The sequence below is a fragment of the Haliaeetus leucocephalus genome, unplaced genomic scaffold (assembly GCF_000737465.1).
Source record: "Haliaeetus leucocephalus isolate CR32 unplaced genomic scaffold, Haliaeetus_leucocephalus-4.0 Scaffold284, whole genome shotgun sequence".
Taxonomy (NCBI): domain Eukaryota; kingdom Metazoa; phylum Chordata; class Aves; order Accipitriformes; family Accipitridae; genus Haliaeetus; species Haliaeetus leucocephalus.
The window spans coordinates 1,799,267-1,820,916 of record NW_010972720.1 but is presented as its reverse complement, the minus strand read 5'-3'; the positions used below and the strand labels follow the sequence as shown (position 1 = coordinate 1,820,916).

The 21,650-nt window shown below is 39.9% G+C and overlaps 1 protein-coding gene across 1 annotated transcript in view; it reads right to left on the bottom strand.

Moving 5' to 3' along the window:
- Positions 1-21,650, bottom strand: part of GALNTL6 (polypeptide N-acetylgalactosaminyltransferase-like 6) — a 501,615-nt gene that overhangs the window by 12,366 nt on the left and 467,599 nt on the right. The window contains exons 9-10 of the mRNA XM_010569957.1: positions 10,082-10,303; positions 1,699-1,815 (exon numbers count right to left, since the gene is read on the bottom strand). Coding sequence (XP_010568259.1) covers positions 1,699-1,815; positions 10,082-10,303 — 339 coding nt within the window. The remainder of the gene's footprint in view (positions 1-1,698; positions 1,816-10,081; positions 10,304-21,650) is intronic.

The window sequence follows — 21,650 nt, the reverse complement described above, 5'->3', positions numbered from 1 at the left end:
GGCTCGGGCCTCGGCGGGCCCGGCCCAGCGCGGCCGCGCCGCTCGGGTGGGAGAAGCGTCCCCTTCGCGGTGTTTTCCACGCCGTCCCGGCGGCGAGAAGGCGCCGCGCGGTTTCACGCCAGCCCGGCAGAAATAATCCGTGGTGCCCCCCCGGGAGCGCGCCTCAAAGCGCGGGCCTGCTTGAGGCTCCCCGGTTCTGGTTCGGCCAGCCGAGGAGCCGGTTGGCTCAACTCCTTTCGTGCTAGCTTAACCCCGCTGGTTTTCATGGAGTCACCTTTCATCGTTAGCGTAGGATGAGACCTTTACGTCTGACCCGATCCCAGACGTCACAGTGCTCTGGAGCATGCTGAAACACGGATTCCTTCCCCATCCTTCTCCCTTTGCGTCCCTTCCCCTTCCTCACAAGTACTGCCTCCTTCAAAGGGTATTTCAAGCCTCCCTTTTCCCTGCTAATTTTTTTCCTTCTCTCACCTTTTCGTCCAGTTTTCTTCCCTCCTTTCTCTCACCCCGGGCAGTCTCAGGACTGCCTCCCTTCTTGAGGAGGGTTTGGAGCTCTTCAGGTTTGCGGCTTTTAAAGCCAGGGAGCACTGTGGTGATGCAGTCTGGACCATACAACTTCCTTCAGTTAATTGTTGGAATTAGTGGATACCTTTCATGACCAAAACAGGATTATATTTATCTAGTCTCGGCATCCTATCACTGTGCTTTATCTGTGGTAGCTATGTGAAGAAGTCTCCTTTCAGCAACTTTCTTTTTCCCATATTGGCACTTACCTAAATTGCGATCATCCCTCAGCTTCTCCGCTTCATTCACTTGCACCTCTCCCCCTGCATCTCTCAGTATCCTCAGAGAACGATTTCTTGACCTCAGCCTTCAAATATCCCTCAGAACTCCTCTCTCCTGAGCTTTTAAGCTTTTACAAAGTGCCACGTGCGACTGCCAGGTCAATTTTTCTCCTCAGCACTGGGAATTTTTTCTAATCTGGGACTTTCCCCTGTGAGAGGCACATTCACTAAAATTGCTAATCAACGGTTAGGTTGTACTTTTCATCTGGATTCTCTGCTCACCTTGGCCAGACCCACAGCCTGTGGGTCATGATCCCTTTCCTGTGGCACTCACAGCCACAATGAGTACAAATCAGAGCTCTTTTCCTCCGTACTCCTGAGAGCTCATCTTTTTCTACCTAACCAACCTAGATAAAAGCTTTTTTGAGTCTTTATCATTCCTTGTCTTTCTGAAACCCTTTCTTTCTAGCTTTTACGCATTTATCTCACTTACGCCTCACACTCATTTAAAATATAACCGCTTATTGAGCTTATTGAGATGAAAGCATAAAAGCAGAAAACCACTAGAGCTTTACAAGCCCAGGTACTATATTTAAAATATTTTCAGGTAACTGAACCAAAATCAACATGTTTTCATGACACAGTGGGGAAGAATGGGGCACCAAAAGGCTCTTTGGGCACTGCGATTCCTTTTGGAAATGAAGACTAACATGCAGCCTGGGTGGCAGCTGGAATTTCCGAGGTTATGTTAAGGAGTACTTTGTAAAAGCCATTAAGGTCAGCAATCATTCGCAAATTATTTCTGCACCCTGCTTTGCCTTAGGAAAAGGAGAAGCCCTCAGAGAAATGTTTAGAAACTGGAAAAGAGAAGCAACAATTTTACCCTGTTTTTCTCTTTCTGCTGTTAAAATACCTGTTCGTGTGACCATGTCCGTTCTGAGCCATCCTTCACGCAGATGTCTAGCCTCAGCTCAGTCCCTGTGGCTCCGTGTTTACTGTCCACGCACAGGTTGGCTGCCACGTTTCGAATCTGCAAAACCAAGCAGCAACATTTCACATTAAACCAGGCAGTGGAATAGAGCTTCCAAAATTAGGGCATTAGGAGTTTAGCTCTGAAGGGCTTGAGACTGACCATTAGTTACATAAAACTGGTGGGAACTACTTTTTACAGGGTAGGAAGCCACATCCTTACTCTTTTGGGGAGCAACTTTAGAAGCAGCAAAGTTTGAAATCGTCTGCTTAACAAATGAAAGGTAAGTCTGTATGAAATATTTTCATGCAAAGAAACTAAGAGAAAAAAAGGTCCAGGAAGTTCAAAGCTTGGTCTGACTGCTTCTTCCCTCCTACCAGAGCAAGACAGATCAACTGTATTAAGAGGAAATTATTTCTGTATGAGTCTTTCACAGGCTTTGGAGCAGTATTTCTTGAAAACTCAGGCACGCCCTGTTCCAATCCTTGTTCTTACTTTGACACAATAACACCATTGTAGATAAGGTTACACACTAGTGCCCCAAGTGCATAAAATTAAAAAGTACTCAACAAATCTGTACTGAAACTATGCTTACCCATGGAGGTTCCTTGTCCTGTCTGCACACCTTCTGCAAACACTCTGCAGTGTAACTTATTCTTAAAAGGAAAATCTCATTTTTGAGACTGAAGCAACTGCGTAATAATTAATCTGTGACTATCTGTCATAGCAGTTATGTACCACTGCTGCCACATATATTTTTTTAAAAGACTGGGTTGAAAAGAGTAGGATGCCCACTGCCACCAAAAGGAGTAAAATCCCAAATTTATTTTGCAAAACCATGCACATTTCTCCTTGAGTACCTTAGTTGGGCTATTTAAAAATCCTTTAGACACCTCCAGAATGAAGAGGATTTCTTAAAAAACCTTACCCTGTCAATGAGATACACAGAAGCTGAGTGAGTGATCAAAATGTACATACATGCATGGAAACATGCACAAATTCTGTATGTATAATATATAGAAAGCAGGTGCATATTTTGACATTGGCCACTACTTTGATCCTTATTTAAAAAAAAGAAAATCTAGATGCCAAATGGCGATACAGTTGAGTTGACATTTGTATCTTTCCAAGGAAAATATTTTAGATGTCACTGTTGTTGCCATATTATGTTAGACAAATGTAAATGTCACCACTGCATACCTCATCCACATCCAAAGGATGGAAAACTTCTCAGCATAGCACAAAACATTGCAAGAAGGGGCAATCCTCATGCTTGCAAGATACATGGGAGAGCTACTCTGCTCTTTTTCTCATTCTGGAGGACTGGAATTGAGTCTATTCACCATGATCTAAGAAAGATTTAGACAGATGGGAAAGCAACAGGAAGTGGAGAAAATGTGAAAACCATCACCTTCAGGAAAGGTTTTAGGAGCTGTATTTGTTTAGCTTAGAAAAAAGCAGATTGGGCAAATGATGGGGGAGCATCAGTTTGAGCAATTAGCTCCAAGAACCTTTGAGCCTTCACCAGAGCTGAGAGAATTATTCTTCTAAAACTTGCACAAGCCCAGTTATAGATTGTTTTTACTTTTTTCAATACAATAAAAATTGCTATAGATGCGGTAAAACACTAGCATTTCATACGCCCAACTAGGTACAGAAACCCAGCACTGAGCAGCCCCACAGTACAAAGGGTCATGTTAACTGAAAAAAAAGGATGAAAGGTGATTAGTTCTCAAAACGCCTGCCTTTATTTTCATATCATCCAGCAAAAGATACAGGAAAGAATAATGAGAGGAATAGATTTTAATTTTATATTTTTAAAGTTTCATGTGAAATACCTACTCCAAGTGTAATTTTTTTGAGAGTGTTCAATCATTTCTCAGTGCACTTACATTTACATCGTATAAATAAAGATTACTGGCCTAATACAAAATTAAATGATACATCAGTTCTGTTCTTAGAGTGTGCGAGCTAATTAAGTAACAATTGCCATTAATAATTGGGGTATATTTATGTGATTCAGAATTGTAAAATGGCAGTGAATACACTCCACATCCAATGAATGCTTACTGGATTAAAGGGCTTTCATAATTTTGTCTCAATGGCATTGCTCCATCCCATTCTGAGTCATTTGAACTATCTGGTAAATGTGTTCAATGCATTTCTGGAAAAGGTTTGAGCTGAAGCTACATTTAGTTCTTTCACTGCTGGAGTCTGTCTCCCCTGTTCTTTATTTCCTCTCCTCTTCCCTCTGCTCCTGAAAGGTTTCCTTGAGTTAGTTTTTCCTCTGGTTTGTTGCAGCTTACGTGTTAGCTCATCCTTTTTTTTGTTTTGTTTTATCCTTCCTTTCAACTGCAGAGGGGTCGTGGTTTGTTTTTCATTTTCATTTTGTAATAGAGGCGTTTCAGTCAAGTCTGTGCTTTTGTTCTCTGGCATTTCTGTGTGGCCTTGGCAGTTGCTAGAAATTGAACTGAGCCATCGTGCTGCTGCCAGAGCCACGAGGAACGTTCTGCCGAGCACCAGCACCACACAGCCTGCAAATCCCCTAAGATGCTTTCACGGACAAAAGAAGGAACGCAGAAGCACAGCAAGGAGAGGCTTTTTTCTCATTTATACATCAATATGCATTTGAACTGCCTTGTCTCCAGTCACACAGCACAATGGATTTTGGATTTTTGAGGTTATGAGTTACAACTAGCAAAGAAATAGCTAGTGATGGTAATACACTCACATTTCCAACATTCGTATTTGTGTAATTGTAGAGACTGGGGATGAACAGGAGGCAGATTTTATCACCCATGCAGGTAGGGCACTGAGTTGCTGCATACAAAGCTTATTTGCTCAACCTTAAATGCTATCGTTTGTACACACATATAGGCATACAGGAAAAGCATGCTTTCGATGAGTCTGTATGGACTAATAAGGACGGTTAGCAGTGATTTTAAAGGTTGTTTCAGAATTAAATACATTCTGAAAAAAGCATAGGACACTATATGTAAGTCTGCATATTTAGTTCTTGAAATGCCATCCTAACACACGGTGGGACACAGATACTGAGACTATGGGCCCTGCAGTCCTCATAGAGAGCAGATGAGGCATAAAAGCACAGAGAAAAACTCTAAGGGGTCTGTTTTCTCCCTCTTCTACACTGGAAGTGTCTGAGCAAGGATGTACAGGCTTTTCAGTGCTGCACTGACGCTTGGAAAACAAAGACGTGTCACCTGAGTGGGATTTCTGCTGGTGTAGCGTCTGACTTCTGTGCTTTAAATGAGGTAGCAAGCCATAAGGGGTAATCACTGGGTAAGCCTAGATGCAGTGATCTGTGGGTTTTACAAAAAGCAGTGAACTTAGGTTAAACCTACAGCTTGCTTTCTCTAAGTTAGCCAGCCCGTGTTAAAAAGATGTTTCTCCAGAGTATGCCAGGCCTTGAGAAAGAAGTAGCTTAGCTCACTGGCACTGCGATGGGGAAAGAGGAATGTGATGTAAAATAAGAGCTGGAACACGGGAGGACAGAAGGCCTGAAAGCCTAGACCTTAGCTTTGAAGAAGACACTGTTACCTCTTGACATTTGAAGCTGCTGATTTGATAGACAGGTATTCAAGGGAAAAAAAAAAAGAGGTTTTTTTGGACACCGATCAAGAAAGGAGAATAAATGAATAAATAAATAAATAAATAATAAAGAAAACCAAACAAAAAACCGGGGTTCACAAACAGTGTTTACATATTGCAGAATATATGGTCTCCCAGATTACTTGACCTCTGGTTAAATTTATGTTGGAGTTTTGCAGAAAGCCAGCAGTTATATGATTTAATAAGCTCCCCATGGGAGAGGCAGATTAAGATGGTCTAGCACTACACTCTCAAAACTGTAGTATTTGTCATTAGTACGCAGGCATAGAATGGAAACTGGAAAGCAATGGATGTGTTGATTACTGTGGTAATCTTCTTGTCGGAAAAGCAACAGTCTTCTGAGGAAAAAGAAGGCTCGTAGGCCATTGATACAACCTGCTAGGATTAATTTTGAGATTTTTGAACATTTTGGTGGGAGCTGTGTAATGGACACTAGCATGCTCCATGTTAAATGGAGAAAAAAGCAAGACAACCTCCCCCCACACCCCTATACTTCAAAGCAAAGCGAATTTCCTCCTTCCTTTTAAGGGAATGTACTTTAGGCTGAGAAAGAAATTATAGGGAGAAATTACAGCTTCCCAGAGTCCAGCAGTTATATTGACCAATATTCTCTGACAATTCTAAAACTCTACAACTTTGTTCCCAGGCAAATGAGTTCCTGCAAGATTTGCTGTTGAGATAGTGGGCGATGTCCTGGCTCCTGCAGCCTTGCCCTGCCTGCACTGGAGCCAGGCTGTCACCCAGGGACATTTCAGCCTTCCTGGGGGCAGAGTGAACCAGAGATGGAGAAGCACTCCCAGGGGTCCTGGGAGCTACCCTGCACGCTCATGACGGCACGAAACCGTCTGCACCAAAAGCAAAAAGTAGGGAGGTGTAGCAATCTAAAGACAACTTTATATTCAATATGGTCATCCGTTAGAATGATGAATGTGGAACTGGTGCTGGGACTATCCTTAGGGTGCCTCAATACAACAACAAAATAGGCACTTTGGTGCTATCAGTTTATATAACGCTTTCCATGCATCTGATTTAATGCCTCAAATAAGAAAGTGGCTGTAGCTCTTAGAAGACATTAGCAATGTTCATTTATGTTGCTTTTTTTCATTTGAGCAGCACTTAAAGCCAGTTTTAGTGCACTGCTTACATTCTCAGATAACCCTAGGGCCATCAGTGTCTACAGATCAAATATGGAAAAATGAGCCACCTTTCCCATCAACTGATACATAGTAATTTCAAAAGTATTTATCCTTTGTGTGAGCCATAAAAAGTTGAAGTTAAAAGAAGTCAAGCACTGCCAAAGACCTCACTGAAGAAACAGAGGACTCTGTCATTCAGTGTGACACTGATCCCGATGAAAGAATTTGAACAGCCCAGCTGCGCAGCACTTGGTCTGTGCAGGGTGGGGAATAGCTGGTTGTATCGCTTTTGTACAACAGACGTGTGACACTTGGTGGGCTGAGATTGACTCATTAAGGGTATGAGGATGACACTTTAAAAAAAGAAAGTAATCAAAAGAGAAGTTAGTGAGTTCTTAGGCTTTAATCCTTTTTCAAATGTGCTACTTGACTTAACTTCATGGGTGACATTTTCATGTCAGTGCTGGAAAACAGTTCTGTAAAATCCAGGAGTTTGGGACTGAGAAAGGGGTATTTTCAGTTCCTACAGCTTAGCACTGCTGCAGTGATTGAGACACTTGCTGTGTATTAAATCATTGAATAACAAGTTCATGTAACAGCAAATGAAACCAAGCTTAAATATTTCCCTTTTGACTGAGTAAAACAAATTATTTTTTTTCATATCCCCTTGACTATAGGACTCATGAAGTCTCAAATAAATGACAATGGCTGACATTATATGATTGTTTTACTGTAAAATGTGTTTTTAAAGCTATTGTTGGAAGCTATGATATACGCATAATATATTCATGCTGGATTACAGCTTGTGGATTCATGAATACTTCCTAAGAAAACATTTGGTGTCCAAATCTCACCTAATGCTGCCATTGTTTTAACTTCCTTCAACAGGATTTCAAATACACATTACAAATAAATTATTCTGTCTTAGAAAGAGAATGGGATGGGTATTACTGTTTTGCAACTGGTAGCATACTTTCCAATATATTTGGAAGAATAAGAACAAAACCTGATTGAAAACTTTCCTTTTTCCCCACAGTGGGAGAGGAAAGAGTACCGTTATCTCACCCAGACATAGAACTGACAGTCTCACTAACCTTAATCTGTCTGGATTCGCTGTTACATTGCTTTACTGCCCGTATTTCAGATGTTACGTGGCAGAACAGAGCATCAAGGGAACGTACACCCTGCCAGCTACAAAGGACAAAAGGCACAAACACGCAGAAGAGAGAAGGCTATGACAAGTGTAGCGAAGAAGATTTTTTTTTTGTTTTTCAAATTTCCTTCTTTTCCACCATGAACAGATTTTGTCAAGAAATGTGAGTCAGATTTTAAATAAATGTTTGCAGAAAAAAGAGGAGTTGTGCAGAGGCTGTTTATGAGATGGCTGCTTTCACACCACACGCTTTTACTAGCTAGATATCAAAATACTGGAGCCAAAAATTGTCTGAGTACTTCATTGTTTATTCTTTCGCAGACTGGCATAGGCAAGCAGATGTAAAGTCTTTCCAAGTGGAAGCAGAGAGGGTACTAAATGACAGTCAGTCTTGGCACAGACTTTTGGTGTGTATAATCAGCAAGGTTTCTAGAGCTCCTTGATTCTTACAAAGCAATAACACACAGTCTGTTTTTGTCTTCAAGCTTCTAATTATGACAGCCATTGACCTTCAAGTTTGTTCAAGTTCCTTGGAAGTGCCAACAAATTAATTAAAACTTCACAGGAATGTGACAGTCTCAGGAAAAAATAGAGTAGTAGGGCTGAAACTTCTTGTTATTTTAGAGAAAGTACATTTTAGGGGAAAAAGAAAGCCTTTGGTCTTCACTTCCTTCCTAAGAACTCAATAAGTGCTTTTAAGGTACAGATTTGATACCACTGCTATGATCTTTGATTTACTTTTTAAAAGTCTTGCTTTTATGCAAAGAGTATATTAATATTGCTGTGAAAAGAATGAATACCTGAATCACAGTCTCTTCCACTTAGACGCTCTGATTGAGTTATGGATTGCTCAGCTGGCCAGAGAAATTACACATCTCATGATCACAGTCCTCCAAGGATGCACATTTATACGTGGAAGATGGTGAAGGAAGATCACAGTAGCAGTCACAGCACCCGATCCAGCCTGACTTCTACTGATAAACTCCTTACCTCGTGGTATACATTAATCCCATAATGTGTGGGCAGCAGTATCAAAGATAGAAGAAACTTTAACAACAAAGGAATTAATTATTGCCAAGAAGTAGCAAACAGTAAGACACACATAAATTGAAGTTCCTTTGAACATCTGTAACTGGTAGCTTACAAAGAATAGTTAAGGACTGTTACTACCACAGAAAGTTATTTTTAAATTTTTGCAATGAGGTAATTTGCATTTTTAAAAAGAAATGCTGAAGAATAGTAGAGGCACCTATGTTTAGAAATCCCCTGCATGGTCCAGCCTTGACCACTGGGGATATGCAGAGGTGTGAGGGGTCTTACCAAATGTTTTAGTCAAAGTTTCAACTTCATCCTTTGGTTTCAAATATAAAAGGTAATTGTCTGAGAGCCCCAAGAAGATCTCCAGCAAATTAGAGAAGGCCAGAACTCACAGCACAGATATTCCTACAGTTTTTAAAAAAGTAGCACAATACACTGAAAGAGCAAAGCCTTCTTTATAAATCTTAATGAATTGAGAGGAAAAAGCCCACTGCATACCACCTTTCCATGGAGTGAATCCACTGTTTCCTAGGAGTAAAAAGGCCACTGCAATTTTTCAGTGCAGCTATGGAAGTAATTTCCCGTCCCTGCACTCTTTGTGTTTTCATTTCTTCTACACAAAACACACTGTCAAAGCAAGGTGTGCTATGACTCTGCTCTTCAGAGAGGTCTGAATGCAGGTCTGAATCTTTGATCACGGGTGGAGAGTTCCAGCAGGCTGTTTGCTTGCCCCTGCTCTGGAGTGATGCTTGGATATTGGCTTCTGTCTTGGTGGTCTCTCCCTCCCTTCATGCCCCAAAAGAAAAATTGCATTTGTCTGCTACTGGTACTTGGTCATGACAGCACCTACAGAATGCAGATCACAAGCTGAGCAAAACCAGTCTTTCTAGAAGAAAAATATCCAAGCTTCGCTTGTCACATTTGCATGTGCGAGCAGAACAGAGCAAACCTAACTCCACCTACATACAATTGTCCTTGTAAGAACAAGAGGAGGTATATAAGTGGATATGCAAAAAAAAGTGTTGCCCTCAGACCTCCTTTTTGCTAAGGTGATTCTCAGCATCTAAAATCATCTTGTGACATGCAATAATGAGTGCTACATAGTCTTTTTCACATTCTTCTCCTCATTGTGCATGCATCTTATGGCCTGTACACACAAAATTGTAATGAATTATAAAAAGGACAGCGATCGTTCTAAGACATGATGGTTTCTCATTTTAATGGCTAGTCCAGGGTTTGTTCCAATCACTATGAACTCCCTTAATAACACTATTTATCATAGGAGCTGAATCTAATTTCATAATTTTAATTTCCTGCAATGTAAAATGTTAGACTCATTTAAATTTGATCTAATTTGTGTATTCCTCACCTCTCCCCAGGCAGCAGGTGGAGGCTCCACAGGAGGATAATATTTGGGGACATCCCAAGCCACTGCAGCCATGAACCACTTGAAATCTTTACATTTAAGGTGCTTGCGAAGTTCCTTCTGGGCAGAGATATCACCAGTTGAGAGATGTCTGTACTCAGGCCGTCGCTGGTAAATGTACTCTGCAAACTCATCCATCCACGTCTCTGCCACGCGCTTCAGGTTCTGTGCAGCAGAAAAAAAAAAATCATTAATTTCTTCATGCTTTGAGTGAATGATATTTCTAATGGGGAGAATTAAACAAAAAAAATTCAGTAGTCCACACAACTTTTAAGCTTAGCTGGTCTGATTTCTCAGTCTTAAAACATGGAAAAATACCAATAAACGTATGCTATCTTCATTAAAGCGTTGAGCAAACACTACAGAGTATTAAGTACCCTGCTTTCCTGCTGATAGAGTCATCTGTCTGTTGAACATCTTATTTTCCTTCATATTCTTTATGCATCTCCACATGGGTTTTTGATTAATGATGGATGTTAAAGAGAAATTTTCTTTCAGCTGCTCACATTGGTACCTATGTGTTTTTCCTGTTAGTTCAGAACCTGCTGATGTGCAGGAATGGTTCAAATTATTCCTTTGCCTTTGAAAGGCATCTGAATTTTCAGCTGTCATCATACTGCTTAGTCATCTAGCAATTCCTACCTAAATTTTAGGGCCAGGTCTTACATGTGCATGTATGGGGGCAAACAGTCATGAGCTTCCTCTGCCCCATCTCACAGGTGGTTTTGCACTACCTTTGGACTGAAAGCTTCGCTGTGCTGGCGTGCTAGCAAGTCTGTGCAAAAGCATAGCACGTAACCTTGAAGTAGAGCTGATCTGAAACAAAGCAGCTCATGGGATAGGTATGGCAACTTGTGGCTTTCTGCACTCACCCTATAGACATATCTAAGACTATTTCTGTTCTGTGAAACCCAGTTCTGGCTTATGTCCCACAAAGTTTATTTTTGTTGGCATTTTACAGGAAACAGAATTACCTATTTTGTTGCATAAGAATTTATTCAAATTATAATTAATTAAATTAGCTGACTCAAATTATAAAATAAAAAGAAAAAGACTTGCAAGGAAAAATCCTGAATAGGTGAGACTGAAGAGATATATTTTATTGTTATTTAATGTCATGGAGTCTAAATAGGCCCAGGGCAAATTTTTCTGTATTTTTGTTTGTTTTTAAAATTCCTCCTGCAACTCAATCCACACAGCTTTATATGCAGATGTTGTAGTGGAGTACAGGCTTAGTCTATTCTGCATTTCCACAGCTGCCCAATAACCTCTTATCCCACCAACAAAGCAACATCTCACTGGAGAACACTAAGACACTAGGGCATTCTTATTGCTTTGCTTGTAAAAACAAGATCATCAAGTTTTGTAATATTCTTTTTATAGTACGCTAACTGCAAAATTCTGAGATTCGCTCTGTAATAAGCTGGAGGACAATATACATCTGATTATCATCAACATAAGGTAATGTTTCTTCTCAGAACATTCTCTGCATATAAGTAAGCCTGATTCGTACTCTGATTTGCTTTCAAGATTCATTTGAAAATTCCTTTCTTGAATTTTATTAATCCACACAAACTAAATGTCTCTGAACTAATAAGGCTTATCTGAATACAAAGACAGCAAGATACAGAACAAACGAAGTACTTTTAGCTGACACTGCAAGATAAGTTTCTATGTGCTTTCTTTCTGTGAAGCAAATATGTTATAACCTGCAGTGATAAAGCAAGTAAAATGAAAGGAGTATAAGAATTCACAACACATATCCCTATTAAAAAAAGGCTCATGCCCCACATAAGGTTGAATTTTGCTGTAATTTCATGAAAACCTGTATTACTTCACAAGAAATTAGAATTTAAGAATACAGGCACTGGGTAGGACAAAGAAAACCAGAACAAATTCAAGAACAACATCTAAATGACAATCCCACCTTTCTGGCAGAAACCCTCTAACACAGCAATCTCCTGACAAGTAAAAATACTATGTCATGAGACTTTGTAGATAAGGCCAAAATATGATTAAGCTCATTAAACTAAGAAGCCAAAATCATGGAAATAGGTGTGATCTTTCTAGCATATCTTCCACTGTAATGCTGTACACCTCATTTACTACAATACAAATGCAGTTTAAGACTGTTCTGGAAAATATATTATTTTTTGCAATCACTTTATCTGATAGTGCTAATTTAAAAACCATGCTGTAAAAAGAACCATACAGTAAAAGTACAGTAAAAAAATTCTCTTAGGAAAGAAAAATTCAAAGTAACTCCAGCAGTGACTTACCCCATCAATATCAAGAGTAGGCTCTGCTGGAGTTTTCTCTTTAGTTATTTGGCTGCACTAAAAGAACTGAATTCTGCTTTAGATGGTTATAACTGAATAAAAGAGGAGTCCAACAGAAATCTTGATATTATACCTGGTCACTGGCTCGAACTTCTCATTCACCAGTCAAAGCCTCCTTGTTTTCCAAGTGTGTGTGCGTAAACCCACCAAAACATTGCATTAGAAAAAAAATAATTCAGGTCTTCCCACCATTCCCCAAGTATCAGGTAAGACACTTTAGACAAATCTATTTAAAACTTTGTTCCCCAGTTCTTCCAAGACCATTTTCTCCATCATATGCTAAAAATCTTCCCAAACCTTGCCAGATCCTGTAATGAACCTATATGTTATCCTTAGCATGTTTATACACTGCTGTCATAAGCTGAACCCTTATGAGGCGGCCCTTTGAATTTCAATAGGTTCCCTTTTAAAAATACAAACTTTTGATTTGCTAGCTCCATATCTCCAGACTGTTTATGAACATGACTGCAAGGAACTCTCCATCCTGGAGTAGTGGGAAGCTCGCTCTGAAGTTGCCAGTTACTAGGAAGCAAGCACTCAGCATCCAAACACTAGTTTTAAAGAGGTTTGTTGCCTTCAGTTAGCATGGTTTTCCTATCCTTATTATCGTGATGCAAGCTCAGTAACCACCACGCTTCCTTTTAACATAAACATGTACAGACTAGTAGTAAAACTTGAAATTGGAGTTAATCCCCATACTTGAACTGAATGCAGTCAGGAAGAGCTGCTGTCCTGAAAGTTCTCTGGTGCAACCTTGCACAGTAAAGGCAAACACCATTTACAATCCTATTTAGAACATGCTAACCCAGCATGTTCCTGGAGCAAAAATATAGGCTGTCCAAGATGAGATGAGTGAGCTCTCCTAAGCTGAAGATCCCTGTTCTGTGGCTGTCTAACAGCATGAAAAGTTGCCCTGTGCGAAGAACCTCCTAGGAACGTAACTCTTCTCTGCAAATTATGTCCATGAGCTGCTGGTCTTTACTCACCTTATCACAACAGAAAGGTAGAGGAGCATAACCAAAACCATAACCCCAGCATAACCTCCCTGAACACTTTAAGGCCTACCGATCAAGTGACTTACTGTAAGGTAAGGATGTGATTTCAAATCCTTTACAAGTCTCCCAGAGTTGCCCTTCCCACAATCCGGGTGAATGTCTGACATGGTGGAGAAAGGAGGACAGTCACTTCCCCCTTGCCTGAGCCTTAGGTCAGGCTAGACACAATCTAAGCATGTCAACATATTACGCCCACAAGTGGGCATGGTTATGAATAGCTACCAAATCTTGACAGAGTCTAGCTGTAATACAGATGCTAAGCAGTTCAACTTTGTTAGGACTTCACCGTGTGTGTGTGTGTGTGTGCGTATGCTGCTGCAGAATTTAGAGGTCAAAGGAGTTTAAGAGCCTACCAGATTAGGTGGCATTTTGTGAATGTCTTATAGCATCATTTAAGCACTCCAGTCTCACGGTGAAGATAATCTACAAAGAATTTAGAACAAAGTAAGAGTTATATTGCAATCTTCTTGATTTCTGTCTCTGTTACTCTTTGCGTAATCTTCTAAAGAAAACTCCTTCAAATGCCAGTTTCTCAAATGGCATCAAATATCTTTATCAATAAGAAGAATCAGTTTTGGGATATCTTTGTGGTAGATCACACTTGCTTGGATTCAATCTGAACACCTCATCTAAATGCATACGGAAAGGAAAAATGAAACATGTTTCTACAGCTGAAAACTGCTGTAGCTTAGTTTGGCTGTCAGATTCATTGCAAGGTTACAGATGTCCAGTTTGGTTACCCTGGTCTTTGAACAGAAAAAAAGGAAAAATAAAAATTAAATAGGAGCAATTAAATGAAGATCAACTCAATCAGTTACATGAATTGACACACAATGTAAAGGAAGTCACAGGGACTCTCGATGGACATCTGAGGAGTTTCTCAGGACCCATCCATGACAGACCAATGATAATTTGTTCTCTCTTGTCATTTTCAGTGAAAAATTTCTGTACATGAATAAATAAGGCCCAATGATATTTCAGTAGATACATATTTCTATATGTAAGGTTGTGACAGCTGTCACCAAGAAGCTGAGATGCATACAAAAGTGATGGCAACCACACTAAGACTGACTCATCAGCTGCCATCAGTTGCCTATGTATGCATTCTTGATATAATTAAGTTCTGTGCCACTGTTACAGTTTTACTCTCTGGTAAATCCTTTACCATCAGGCTTACATTTAGACAAGTTTTCTTTAAGTTTGTATGAACTCAGACATTTAAGACTGTGACTTTGTTTTGTATTTTCACTCAGCAATAGTCTACAAGACAGTAAGTTACAATGTCACTGATACCTGGACTTCAATAAAAGAGTTTAAATCAACTTGACTGGAGAAAGAGAGAGATAAATGAGGACTTCTCCACTTGAAGAAAAGAAATTTTTCATGGACCATTTTGTCCCTTTCACTTTCTTCAGTGACTAGGGAAGATACATCTCTCTGATCAAATGACTGTCCCTTCTTTTTAAGCATGTAAGATCATCCATCATTTTCAAGAGACGTGATATTACTCAAATAAATGCAGTGAGAAGAAAGTAGACACTGGCCATGAGAATGGAAAAGTGGAGTGAGGCAAGGACATGTCAAAGGACAGATTCGTAAATATTCCCTCTAAGCAAGGTTTAACTAGATTGGTCCCTAATACGAGAGGTGTAGTTCCACATTTTGTAACTGTGGCTGGTGTGCTGGCTTGCAATGACAGCACTGGTAAGAGAGCTACCTAGCTGTAGCCTGTTCGCTGTTGCGAGCCTGCACAAATCCATCCTCTAGTTGCATCTTTTCCAACTGACATTCTAGATGTAGCAGTTAAACTAATATAAAAATGTAATTCCTGTTTTCAGTTTCTCCAGATGTGCTAAAGTAGGTTTTTGTTATCCGGTGGCACTAAAGCAGCACAACGGTTTTATTATTTGTTTCATTTCACCTGCATAACCTGTTTTTTCCGCTTTTGTGCCTGTCTCACTGTTTGCATGAGACCAACCCTGACCCCAATCCACAGACTTTACTTTTGTCAATATTAAACTACTACAGGAACATTTGGGCCCTGTAATGAGTTCCTGTTGTCCTGCATTTAATCTGAACATTTTCCAGGAAGCTGGATGTCACCAGCTGGTGTAGGCTTATTTGTCGTGATAGTAATACCTCTCATCAGCCTGAACATCAAAAATCACTTTCCATTACACCAATCAAATATGAATCACCACAGCACATCTGAGGCCTGACTGTATTTCAGTTGTGAAATATAAGAGAGGATATAACTGTTTATTTGATAAAAATAACCTAACAGTCTCTGCAACAACTGACATATTAATCTCTTTTCCTTCCTAGTAAAATTCCAGTGGGGTTATTTTCACTCCACCTACATCATCTTTCTAATATAAATGTTTTTTATTGTTTGTTTTGTGAAGCACAGGGTTGTTGCTACTTCAGAATGGGTGCCCTGTTTACTTCTGGAAGCAGCTGTATTTCATTTGGCTGGAAATAACATAATATACAGTTTGTTTTATGTAAATTGTATTTAAAAAGCACATTGGGATCCAGCCAGCCAAGACAACTTCATGTTCCTCTGGAATATGGGTAGCATAAAGTCACAATAAATCATCATGGAGGAGGAGAACAAAGTATGACTAGAGCAGCCCATCCAACAAATATGGATTAATATGACAGAGGCAGCAGGGTACAAAACTCCAGAGCACTCACAAGGATTAAAATGGTACCCTCAGTTTCATGCAAAGGTCCTTCCATCAGTGTCGGAACAAAATAATTTCTCATTTCTGTGTATTTCTACAGTGAAAGCACAAGAAAACATTTCCTGGACACTAATTACAGCTTTCTGACATTCAGGTCTCAATATCTAAGCTGCCCACATCAGTTAAGTCTAAATGGGTGTTTTCATCCCTTTGCCCTTCTTGCCTAACAGCCTTTTAACTTAGGCAGTGCTAGTGTTTGTCAATCTTTCCCCCTCTTGGGTATCTTATTTTGGTCCTTTACACTTAACTGTGTTTAAAACTTAACAGGGTTTCATCCCAGCAATGGTTTGTATTTGTGTAAAACAACCCCAACCAAATAAAGAGATGTCTGCGGGCATAAAAGAAATGCTTCTCCATGGAAGACAGTATGCTAACTAGGTGACAGAGCCAGTGGTGTATATAAATAAATCTTGTGAGGGTTAGCACAGCTGGCAGAGAAGCAAGAGACTATTTATTCTCAGCCTGCAGTCTGCAAATACCTAGAACTAAAATTCCACAGATGTCATCTGAAAACAGCCAGGATTTCATTCTCTCTGTAAAGGTTTGCATCTCCACCGCAAAAAATTCTAAGACCTACACATTGGAAAAAAGTGAAAAAGAAAGCCCCCAAACCGGCCCACTGACTAAAGGCTACATCTCTGCTCGCTGGCTTGCTTGAGGCCAGCCTGCGGGGCTCGGAGGGCAGGGATGGGCATGGTCCCCGTGAGGATGCTGCCCGCCCCCAGCTCTGCAGCTGCAGGTCTCTGCAGGCTGGCTGCAGGGGAGCTGCGGCAAGCAGTGCCAGTGGAACAACATCTCCGCAGATTTGTTGGCTACTGCCGTGCTCGCTTTACAGACCCATACTCTGCGGGCACGTACAGACCATAGCCCACCTCTGCAGCTAAGCCTGAAGAGAGTTCAGGGGTTTGATTCCAAATACATTTCTTTAGTCACGTAACTTGGGCTCCAGCGCTGGCCTATTGAACGAACCCTGGAAAGTAGCTACCACCACTTTCACGTTGTTATCATCCAGAAACATCTAGTTCTCCATCTTCTTTGTATTCCGTTTGGATAGCTAAGCTGCCTGTCCTGTTGCGTTATTATCTTAAAAGCAAAACTTCTATTCAGATTGGAGAAAATATAAAATATTAGCATTTAAAAAAATTACTTTGACTTTCTTGTATTCAGGGATTAGAAGATATTAATTTGAAGATTTTCTTTGGTAAGCACTCTCTTTGAGATCTCGGTTCAAATAATTTTCATGATGAATTTATAAAACTGTTAAATGAAAAAAGTTAGAATGGAAACTTAAAAGCTGTATTGTATAATCATCATCATTATATATTATAGCTGTGCTGTTGCAAGACGGTGATTCTTGCTTGATTCCTAAGTAATTTGCTTATTCTAAGCTGATGTTTCAGCTGCTTACTGTGACTGCTGAATCATAACTGACTTGGTGCTACAGTCTGTTTTCCTACAGAGGTGATTGCAAAAGTGCCAGCAGTGCTCCCTTAACAGCATGCAACGTCTATCGGTTTGCACTCCGGTCACGAGAAAACATAGCCATTACCTAACTGATTCTCCTTGGTTCTTTAACTTCCCCAGAAACCAAAAAGAAAATGTTCATGGGCTGCTTTAAGAAAACCCCAAACATTATTTGCAGCTGGGACACCCCCCCCCCCCCCCAAGGGGCGCAGTATTAAAGGAAGCTCTGTCAAAAGTGTAAACGTGGTCACAGCACCAGATGGTATAGCTACAGTAATTTTCTTTGAAGATCCCTTCTGAAGCCACATGAAAAGGCTGAGCAAATGGTTCAGGTGGGAATCTGAACCCACCTTTATCAGCTGAATTCCTGAACCCAAACTCGTGCAAGTTCCAATTCAGCGACACTGTGTAATGAGGCAAATGTCATCGTGCTTGTGCCTGCTGGGTCAGAGGATCACTGTGCTCTGGGATCCCACGTCCTGGCGTGCAGGGAGGAATTCAACTTAAGGTTAGGATTCACCACGCTGCTGGGTTAGCATCCAAACTTGAACTTCAGTGGGATTGCCCTTCCCTTCAGAAAGGCCTAATGCTCTAATGTTCTGTAGTTAATGCTAAAATGCTGTGTAAAATACCTGCAAATGAAAAAAATTTCTGTAGATATATTTTGAAATTCTGAGTTCATCTCTGCATATCCTATGGAACAGTGAGCTTTTATTGATAAATTTCTTATGGCTTTTACAGAATCACAAATAGAAAAAAAAATCCCCCCCCAATAGGAAACTAAATAAAATAAATAATAAACTGAGATGCACCTACAAGAAAACGCTAATAATATTTTAAAGTCTAATTTCATAGGTAACTGGCTAAAAGAAAATGGCTTAGCTAGAATTGTTAAAAAGGAAGCAACAGTCAAGAATACCACAAAGCAACTAAAATAATCCAGTAAAATAATTCAGAAGTTTTTAATAGGGCAACATCTTGCATAGGACTTTTAAGATTTGGGGGTTCGCTTTCTATATATGTCTTAACTAAAACAAACCGGCAAAATTAGTTATTAGTCACTGCAGTTTTGTGCAGAGGTTGACAGGTTTGGAATGAATGAATAATTATGTGGTGCTTCCACATTATAATGTGGAATCAGTGTTGACATCTGCATGCCCATTAATCTTTCTTTATGTGCAATTACCTGTAAATTGGACACAGACTGCATTTGGCAAGCAGCAACATCTTAAGACATCTCCAGACAAAAATATTCAGCTTTTTTGGTTGTCACAGTCTGTTTTATAAATCTACTCCGCATGTTTACAGCTTGCTTTACTTTTGCTCTGTACCACCAAACAGTTGTACTGACAGAGTGTTTCATATGTGGATGCTTTTCAATTTATGGGGTATGTGTCAGCAAAAAATATGCGTAGGCTTTGCAGGTCTTGAGTGACAGATAAGAAGGTAAGAAATACAATAAGAAGGACATAGAAAATTGATGTCACGATACATACTATTGTGTGTAGTACACCCAATATGTTATTGTGTGTTATTAAATAACAATGGTTATTTAGTGATGGGGAGGCGGAACAGAGTTTTTGACAAGTCTCTCATTTAATAAAGCATATGTGATCCTCATGTCAGGTTACAGCTCTTCAAAAAGATATCTAGATTGGTCAGGCATTATGCAGCTGGCTGAAACTCTGTGTTGAAACTTGCTGCTAAAAGATATAGAGAGCTGAAATCCCAAGGGAAGGTAAAATGGTCACTTTAAGCATTATTTGTTAAGGGTAAACATAAGCTGAACCAGCTTGAAAGCAAACCCATGGCATGATCTGGGCTATGCCTGAATTTGTCTAGAAGCTCTGTCCTCTTCCTAACTCCAGCCTCCATATCCCTTGTGCTGCTGCTGTGGGACAGGATGGGAAAATCTGTCATTCTTTAACGCAGTATCTGCACAAGAGAAAATTCTCCCTTGATTAATGAAGGGGCTCCTGCAATCATTTATACAATCACAGTTGGGCTTCGTAGGGCTCATTCCTTTCTGAACTGCATCTCCAGCATCCTTCTTTAGCAGCAGATGGAAAAGGATTTAGTAAAAACCTTTGTGGGAACTACTTAGAAGTGAAAAGTATTGCCTTTGGCAGCAGGGATAATACTTCCAGATATTCTTGAGTGTGTTATTCATTATATTCCTGAACTAGAGGGAAGTTTTAGATAAAATACTCATAAGGGATAGGCTATAATATTTGGAGGATATAATATAATATAATATAATGTCATGTAATATAATAAAATATAATATAATACAATACAATATTTGGAGGATAATGCAAAGATAGCTGAAATATCCAGGCCACTCCTGTACATACTCCCCTAGTATTATTTTGGCTAACAGCTCCATTTGGGGCAGTTTATTTGGAATGCAAGAGGTCTGTATCAAAGGGATTGACACACCAAAGATGAATACATCCTTGCTTTTCATTTTCCAGCTTGGATGAAAGAGAATATTTTTAGGCTTAAAACTACACACAATTTGATGGGTCAGGGACCAAACTCTCTTCCTTGGCTAGTTATTGAGATAGCCCCAAACACTAAAACATACAGAATTTTCTTGTGCTCTTGGCAGCCTTGATGCAATGTATCCTAACATCAACGTTTTGGTTTAGAACGTTGTACTGGAAAGAAGCTGGGAATCTAAGAATTCAGATTTTCTTTCATTGATAAATATCTGCCAGAAATTTACCTAAGCATCATGTTTTGGACCCCCACAACACAGAAGAAACTATGCATTATTTGAATGGGATGGTCAAGACCTATCCTATCAGCACACTAGATCTTTTCCCACAAGATACAGGGCAGTCAGTCTGTGCACAGGCAGAGATTTCAGTTTTATAGCCAGGAATGGTTTTTGGTAATATTTCATGAGTGATTTATCGAAATCAAGCTAAAATAAATGGTACAAGGAGGCTGCAGGCTGTGGCTACCTGGTGGCTCTAAGTACTCACAGTGCCTCTGTGAAAGCTAGTTAAGTTTTGAACTTTATGAGATGCTAGTAGTCCAAATAGAAATGATTGTATTTTGCTCCTACAGGTAATGCACGAGACAGCATATTCTCTAATGAGATACTTTGTGCTGTAATAGAGAAGAATAGAGACTGAGGTTTGGATTTCCTGTTTCAAGTTGTGTGTGATTTTTGCAGTGGATACCATAAACAAAGCAGTTTATTTCAGCCAGTGCAAAAATCTGGATGGGGAAACTCTGATATTACACAGAGCTATATTGGGGGAAGATTTTCATCTCACAGTTTAGTCAGTAGAGTTTTTGTCACCACCACTAAGGCCACCACTAATCCCATTACTGTATCGTGTGTCACACTGTCTGCACTGATGCTCTTTTAAGGCAAATCCTTCTCTCTGTCTAGCCAGCTGTCAGGCAGGCAGCGCAGGTGGCCTCTTTCCTCTGCTGCAGTTACTACAGCAAGCCTTGTCCCATGGTGCTGAAACCAAGAACATCTCCCCCTTAAAGCAAGAAATTTATTCTTTTATTCATACCACATTTTCATTATTAAGAAAAAATATGATTCATAAAATATTACCCTATGGCAATATGCAGACTTTAATATTAATGCCATTTTATAAAAAAAAAAAAAAAAATCCTCTAAACCAGAAAAGATTAAACTCAAGCATGAATAAATGCTAGTATCTGCCTGGAAGCTACATCTGTGCCCTCTGTCTCCCATCTTTTGACATCCCGTGAACATCTCCAGAAAGTTATAGAACATTTTCTCTTGAGCAAAAAGCCCCTCATGGATATGGATGTGTTCAGTAGTCTTTGAGAAATGTCTAGAGGTCTTGTAATTTCTCACTCACATGGCTCAAAGCTGGCTGTATTCCACAACCAGGTTTTACACAATAATTAGACA